The sequence below is a fragment of the Otolemur garnettii genome, unplaced genomic scaffold (genome assembly GCF_000181295.1).
Source record: "Otolemur garnettii isolate 467f Iridium unplaced genomic scaffold, OtoGar3 scaffold00005, whole genome shotgun sequence".
In the NCBI taxonomy this organism is placed as follows: domain Eukaryota; kingdom Metazoa; phylum Chordata; class Mammalia; order Primates; family Galagidae; genus Otolemur; species Otolemur garnettii.
This window is the reverse complement of record NW_003852400.1, coordinates 19,745,750-19,753,561: the sequence shown is the minus strand read 5'-3', so window position 1 is coordinate 19,753,561 and position 7,812 is coordinate 19,745,750. Positions and strand designations below refer to the sequence as shown.

Genomic DNA, 7,812 nt, shown 5'->3' with positions numbered 1-7,812 from the left:
GCCCGGCTATTTTTTGGTTGCAGCCGTCATTGTTGTTTGGCGGGTCCGGGCTGGGGATTCGAACCCGCCACCTTTAGGTGTACGTGGCTGGCGCCTTAGCCGGTTGAGCTATAGGCACCGAGCCTTCACCTTGATTCTTTAAGATTGCTTTGGCTCTGTAGTCCCAGCTACTCAGGAGGCTGAGGGAAGAGAAAAGCCTAAGCCCAGGACTTGGAGGTTACTGTGAGCTGTAATGTCACAGCAACTCTACTGAGGGTGAGAAAATGAGACTCTGTCTCTTTAAAAATAAAAAAAAAAAAAGCTTGGCTATCCAAAGTCCTTTGCATTTCCATATGCTTTTAGAATCACCTTGTATGTTTCTACATGTGTATGACCTTCTAAATTTTGATCTCATATACATGTACCTATTGTTATTTAGGGTTCAATAAATCCCTTTTCTTCCACAATCATTTGTAATGGCATTAAAAGTTTGATTGGAAGGTTCTTATATTGACTTTTTTTTTTTTTTGAGACAGAGCCTCAAGCTATCCCCCTGGGTAGAGAGAGTGCTGTGGCATTACAGCTCACAGCAACCTCCAACTCCTGGGCTCAAGCGATTCTCTTGTCTCAGCCTCCCAAGTAGCTGGGACCACAGGTGCCCACCACAACGCCCAGCTATTTTTTGGTTGCAGCTGTCATTGTTGTTTTGGCAGGCCTGGGCTGGATTTGAACGCACAACCTTAGGTTTATGTGGCCGGCACCTTAGCCACTTGAGCCACAGGCGCTGAGCCTATATTGACTTTTAACCAGGGCTCTTGTGATAGAAACTAAAAATACTCTATTAGATTCTCAAAATAGATTACCATCTTATGATTCAAATTCTCCGTATGTTTAATCCACAGATATTAAAATTCAGAAAATAATTGGAAAGTCATTATATGATTAGTCAATAGCAGTTTTCCTAAAAACTGACATTGAAAACCTGCTGGGATTTTTAAATAATTATTTACATCATTTTATGTGAAAAGATATGTCATCTTTTTAATATATTATATATGTATCTACTGTTCATCTAAAATGTAGACAAATGTTATCACTCCAGGCTTAAAGGAGAAAGATTTTGAACTGATTTTTATGATAACCTTTTTTTTTTTTTTTTTTAATTACAGGGCGTCATCGTTGTATTGGGGAAAATTTTGCCTATGTTCAGATTAAGACAATTTGGTCCACCCTCCTTCGTTTATATGAATTTGATCTCATTGATGGATATTTTCCCACTGTGAATTATACAACTATGATTCACACTCCTGAAAACCCAGTTATCCGTTACAAGCGAAGATCACAGTGAAGAAGGCTGCAAGGAACTAATAATGGGATACATCACTGTAAGCTGCAAAAGCACTTGAAGAGAGTGGAGTTTATGAAATAACTATGACATAGCAACTGGTTTTTTTGAGTGTGTGATTCTAAAAGCCAGTTCAACTTAATGTTTTTAATATTTGAATAACTGAATGGTTCTGTCAGGTCAATGGCATTTGAGACATTTCTAAGTTTTGATACTTACCACCTACGTGTACTTTAAGAAAGTTTATTTTGTAAAAAAATTGTTCATGGGGTCTAGATAATTGGTAGGTCCTAAGTAAAGCAGTTTCAGCTCTTGGAACATAAGTTCAGCGTATTCAAATGTATCCTAGTTCTGCAAGGTATTAAAAATTAATTTAAAAAAGCACAGTGAGATAAAAAAAAGCCACAGGTTATTCATTTATCTGGGCAACTTTGTGTGTCATGATGGGAGGGTAAGGAATAAACTCACATCTAAAGCCTTGAATAAAACAGAATATTAATTGTTTTGGTATGATGATAGCAGTGCAGCTGTATTTTGAAAAAAAAAATATGTATCCTTTGAGCTTTTTAACTGAAAACACTGTTTATATGAAATTGAGAGAAATCTAGGACCATACTTGATAATATCTCCTGAAAATAATGTAATTACCAATGCTAATGACTGCTCATGTATCTAGATTTAATTACTTAATATTACATATTTATAAATATGTATCTGGTTCTACAAGGTTCACATTCAAAAAAATTTCCTTAGGGAATAATTTATTTTTTCTCTATGGGTCAAGGTGATTTCCTGCTTCTTTTCCAGAATCCAATTAGGGATGTTTCTGTTACTCTGTTGATTAAAATAATTAATAAAACTTAAAAAAATACAAAATGTGACATCAGGGAACTCTGACTTTAAGGTAAGGTACTATCTTAAAGCAGGGTCCTTGGGAATAGTATGATAGGTCACATTTTAAAGCCTGTTCAGGAATCCACTTACCTCAAATTATAACTGCAGGCCCAACTATGTGAGGTATCTGTAGTTTGACTAGATAGTCTGGTTTTACTAGGTGAGGCCGAGGGTTCTCCCTTATGTGTATGATAGTCCTGTATAAAAAGCTGGAAGACGGACTGTTGAACTGTAACTGTAAAGGAAGAAATCTCTTTTGTTAGCCAATTTCTCACATTAAAATCTTCTTTGAGAAAAGCAGACTCTGTATTCATGGATTTTAAAGTATTTGCTTTAGTTTTAGTGAGTAGAGTTCAGGGAATCTAGGGATTTGAGTAGGGAAAGTTATATCTTTACTTCCATGAGTTTCTAGTTATAATTTAGTATTTCCTTCAGTTATGAATTCAGACAACAAACTATACTAATATTAATACCCACGATCTTGCCAGTATAAATCAGATATTTTTGTATAGTATTACAGATTTTGCAGATCTCTTCGTTTGTTTTCATCACTACTTTGAAATTAGTAAGTAATCTAATTACTGCCAGATTAGTAAGATCTATTAACCTACTGCCAGACCTTATTTGATGCTTTAATCTTATGTATATCATAATTTAAAAGTTTTGACTTATTTTTTATATAATTGGTATCCTTTTGTAGTCCTATATGTATTTTATATTTTCAAAACCATTATTCTGAGAAGGGATCTAGAGTCTCACCAGACTGGTAAGTTAAGAACCTGAGGTAAGGCTAGTCTGTGTAGTAAATAGTTTTAGAGTCAAAGAGGTTCAGTTTTAGAATAATTACTGAGAAGCATGAGTAAGTTTGATCACAGAGGCTTAATACCATAAGGAGGGTTGATGGTCAAATAATAGGTGTGAACCCAGTTTGATAGAGCATTTGTCTTTTTTCTCTCTTATCCCCGATAGCAGAATAGCCTTGAATGGCAAGGCAGCCATTCTAGCTGAAAAAGGTTTTTACTTAGCCTCTTTTTGGAATCTGGCTGCTCACAGGAAAAGTTTTAATTGGCCCTTTGTATCTGTGGGTTTGTATCTGAGGATGTATCTGTGTCCTCCATTCAACCAACTGCATGCTGAACACACATTATCCTTTTATTTTGTATTTTAAAATATCAACTATATAGAATTTCTATGAATAATCTAAAGATGATTTCATGCACATGGGAGGATGTGCATAGGCTATATGCAAACACTACATCATTTTATAAGTGACTTGAGCATCCAGAGTTTGGTATGGGGGGGCGGGACAACTGCAATTAGAAAATTTTGAGAATGTACAACTGGTTACAGTGCTTGTTTGTGTTGGCATAAATCACAGAACATCAAGTAATAAGACAATTACCTCTGGATGTAAGCATCAAATATTATTCTTACTATTTTAATAATTTACTAAGGGGAGGAGTGCAGATAAATAACTTTGGGATTTGTATTGTATCTGTAAGAGCTTCTCAATCCGTATATGGCTTGAAAAGCAGGGATACTGTACCTAATTCTGCTGTGCATTGTGATGAAGATTCTTTTAAGAAGATTTTAAGTGATTTCTGCAGTATCTTAGATTCTTTTAAGTGATTTCTGTAGTATCTTAATGAGCCATGGATTTGTAAGGACACATCTTTGGATATAGGTAACACTAAATGTAATACAGTAAATATGGATACATTGAGACAATACCAATATAGCTTTTTAAAAATATTACAAATAGATGTAAAGTTGATAACAGAGGCATATGCAAAATTTCCTTCGGAGGGAGAGAGAAACCCCAATGGTATCTAATTGTAAGATTAGGACAACTGTCTCTCCAGATCCTTAAGTCATACATACTATATTTGTGATAAGTTAAAAATGAAAAAGGTTCAAATACAGTGTGGTGAAAATGGTGAAGTCATTTTTATTTCAGTACTTGACAAAATACCCCATAAAATTCAAAACTTCTACCATTATACAAAAATAGGTCTCTACAAGTGATATTATCTGTCTTCATCACCAGTAGCAAATATATTAGGCAGAAACAGGGAACTTCAGTAGCCTTGTAAGAAGTGCAGGACACCTCAGCTACACATTCAGCAGTATTATAATGTGTAAAGTTTAATCTTTTCATCCATTTGATAAATACACAAGGTTTATAATTTAATGTTTTAAATTAGCATTCCACAAATATACATGTAGTTTAATGATTACTGTGCATGAATACGCACAATGTTTATATATACAAATTCCAGTTTGTTTTCATGTTCTGGTGAGGGATTTGTATACAATCATAAGCTGTGTTTGTACTGGTCCCATTGAATATTCACAATACAAAAGCACAAAAGAACCATTGATTTACAAAAGGAAATTTGTTTAAAATCATCAATTAATGATGTTTCAAAGGATTATCTTCTCATGCCAGCATGAAATTGAGTAGTTGAACCTATAAAAGAAAAGCAGGACATTTAAATGGTTTCAAATTAGGTTGCTGCATACCCATATCAGATTAATTCAGGCAAAGCACATTACTATTGTCCTCTATTAAAAAATAAATTCTCTCTTTCCCCTCTTTTTTTTTTTTGGCAGTTTTTGGCTAGGGCTGGGTTTGAACCCACCACCTCTGGTATATGGGGCCAGCGGCTCTACTCCTTTGAGCCACAGGTGCTGCCCCTCTCTCTTTCCCCTCTTAAATGTCCTAGTCACACTTGCACTTATTTTCAAAAGAGATTTTGAATATATATTTAAAAGTTAATATGACTGGCTCTATACCAAGAGATACGATTAAGTATTGGTATTAGCAAGACTAGTTAAGAGTTTCTTCACAGTCTGAAGTTGAATGCTATATATATATATGCCTCCATCTTAAAAAATCTTATAGTCTTCAAAATCTAGATCTTATGAAATTTGTATGCCCAAAGCAAAACAAGCCAAGCCAACCAACAAACATGCTTCAGCTATGATAATATAGTTTGCTATTACTACAAGTGGCTGAGGTTAAACAACTTATTTTTTGAGTGAAAAGATACTTAACCTAGAAAATAGCCTATAGATTGGTCTAGTATTAAAAAAAGGTTCTTAAAAGTAAAAGCATGAAACAGCAGTTCTCAACCTGTGGGTTGAGACCCACAGGAACTGTATTAGAGGGTTGCAGCATTAGGAAGGTTGAGAACCATTGACGTAAAAGGCGTAAGTTTTTTTTGTGTTTTTGAACAAAAAATGAAAGATGGTTCTTGCAAAATCTTTTAAATGGGATAGATTTTTTGATTAAACATAAGACCACAATGGAATAAGAGGAATAATGACTATATCAAGTGCTTCCTCCTCCCTCCATACCAATTCGCACACCTTACTGCTTTCCAACAAGCATCACTTAGGATATGCTCTCCAGGGGACTCAGCCTCAGAGTGCACTGCATGTTGGTTCTCACTGCTTTTTGTTTAATCTGCTCAATGAAGATGGCAGAAATTCTTTTTTGGGGAAGTGGGATCCAGGGTGATGAATGTGTCTTGACTTAAAACCTTTACATTCGGTTTCTCTGCAAGTTACACTGGGTTTAAGCTTTGGCTAATTTAGTAACTAATGCACTGAATTGGAAGATTTGATTATCCTAATGATGAGGGTCAAGCAGTTTCAAAAAGAGAGGAGAGGTGTGGGTCTAGAACCATGGTGCTGCCGATGCCCGGTTAAACTTTGAGTACCTGATTGTACGGTTCCAAGTCGTCTTTGCAGTGCCTCTAGCCGAGTGATATAATCTGTCAGGGCTCTGTCAGGATCATAATTCTGGAGTTGAGAACATGCTAAATAACTAGGATTTAAATCAGCTGGAGTGCCTGGGTACCTACAGGATTAAAATTACGTACAAAAATCTAAATTATCCAGAAACAATGCAAGTAAATTACCAACCTGCCTCCACCTACTTCCCCCAAAAGGTAGGCCACTGTACACTGCCTCATGTATATCTACTCCATGCTCTTGAGTTTGGGATGAGAAAGAAACTCTTCATCAATGAATTTAAAGAAGCCACTAATCATCATAGCAATACCCAGTACGGTGCCTGTTGCAGAGGTCCTCAATAAATGTTAGGAGTGTATAAATGCATCTCATCATGCAGATTGTAGAGGTTTTCATTATGGTCAGAGACTACCAATTTTAGGCAACATTTTTCCCGATGTCTGTCTAATCACAGCATGTCTCACTAACACTTGGTCAGCTGTTTCCTAAATCCTTTGAAACAAAGGGATGATGACTATAGTAAGTTTTTGAATTTCTAACTGGTTATGAATTTTGAGCCTTAGATTATATAAATTATACGTAACTAAAGATGTCTAGCTAACTCAGTGCAAAGAAGTCAAAGCTCAAACAATAGCCATCTTTCTCTATTAAATATATTTAACCATTCCACACAAGTTTTCTCAAATTCTTACCTATTTTGAAATGGTAAAGGAGACCTAGGATAGTCCAGATCTGATCTTGAGCGATACGCAGTTTGTCTCGGCTCTCCATATAGCTCAAGCCCACCAGAAGAATGATAAAATGGGTCAGTTTTTTCAGCACCTAAAGTAATCCAAAATACAACCTTGTAAAGAAAAATTTCCCAAGCCCTTGAAAAATTTTTATGAAAAAGAAGAGCCTAAAAGACCATTACACTGTACTATGCCACTCTCTCCTACTTAGTCATTTTCAATTATTTTTACTAGAAGAGAGAAATGACAGTACAAAAAATATTTGGCTTTCAAATGTTGTTTACCTTTGAATATGAGTTATTTCTGATATCTGGAACTATGCCTCAAAGAATTAACTAATTGGAGTATTTCTTTTCAAAAGACCTCTTGGGTATAACTAGATGAAAGGTGAGAGGTATATGAGTGTGTATCTTGTGAGTGAAAAGATGAGGATAAAAAAATTAGACTAATGTAACCAAGTCCTTTTATCATTCCAATCTACTCACTTATTGAAAAAAACTTGAAATCAAAATTTTCTAACTTAATACAACACAATATTGTATTTAATACAACACAATAACTCATTATTACAAATTTCAGCTGTTCATTGTAATATTTGAAAACACTTTGCTTAGGTTATCAAATGTGTTTCCTTTTTCTCTACTGTGGTTTAGTATCAATATATGGTACAGGTATGCTGTGTCTCCTGGCTTCTGACCTCACCTTTATGCCCCAAATATATAAGCCCTAATTTGTTTTCACTTCTAGATGTAGAGGAAAGGAATTTTAACTGCTACCATTACAGTAAACTCAGAAACCTGTTTGAAGATTGCTCAATTATGAAAACATCAAGCCATAACTCTTCATATAACTAACAGCAACCCTGCCTTGAAGCAAGGCCTTATTAAGTGTTGAAACAAGGAGACAGGGCTCTGGAGCCAGACTGCCAGTGTTCAGTCCTGGTTCCATCACTTCCCTAATGGTAATCTGGGGCAAATGACATGTGTTTTCCATGCCTCAATTTTCATCTCATTCAGAGAATACATGAAAAGAGCAGGCTCTAGAGCAGACTAAGTACAACATGTAATCAGCTATTACTCTAAGTCTTTTTTTTTTTTTTTTTTT

At 35.3% G+C, this 7,812-nt stretch overlaps 2 protein-coding genes across 2 annotated transcripts in view; one reads left to right on the top strand and one right to left on the bottom strand.

Annotated features, from left to right (window-relative positions):
* Positions 1 to 2,518, top strand: part of LOC100959700 (lanosterol 14-alpha demethylase) — a 24,621-nt gene extending 22,103 nt beyond the window's left edge. The window contains exon 10 of the mRNA XM_012812124.2: positions 1,149 to 2,518. Within this exon, the coding sequence (XP_012667578.1) occupies positions 1,149 to 1,327 (179 nt within the window). The 3' untranslated portion in view covers positions 1,328 to 2,518. The remainder of the gene's footprint in view (positions 1 to 1,148) is intronic.
* A 1,623-nt stretch (positions 2,519 to 4,141) lies between these two features.
* The window catches only part of AKAP9 (A-kinase anchoring protein 9), a 171,481-nt gene continuing 167,810 nt past the window's right edge, over positions 4,142 to 7,812 (bottom strand). The window contains exons 48-50 of the mRNA XM_023507496.1: positions 6,670 to 6,799; positions 5,944 to 6,083; positions 4,142 to 4,688 (exon numbers count right to left, since the gene is read on the bottom strand). Of these exons, the coding sequence (XP_023363264.1) occupies positions 4,651 to 4,688; positions 5,944 to 6,083; positions 6,670 to 6,799 (308 nt within the window). The 3' untranslated portion in view covers positions 4,142 to 4,650. The remainder of the gene's footprint in view (positions 4,689 to 5,943; positions 6,084 to 6,669; positions 6,800 to 7,812) is intronic.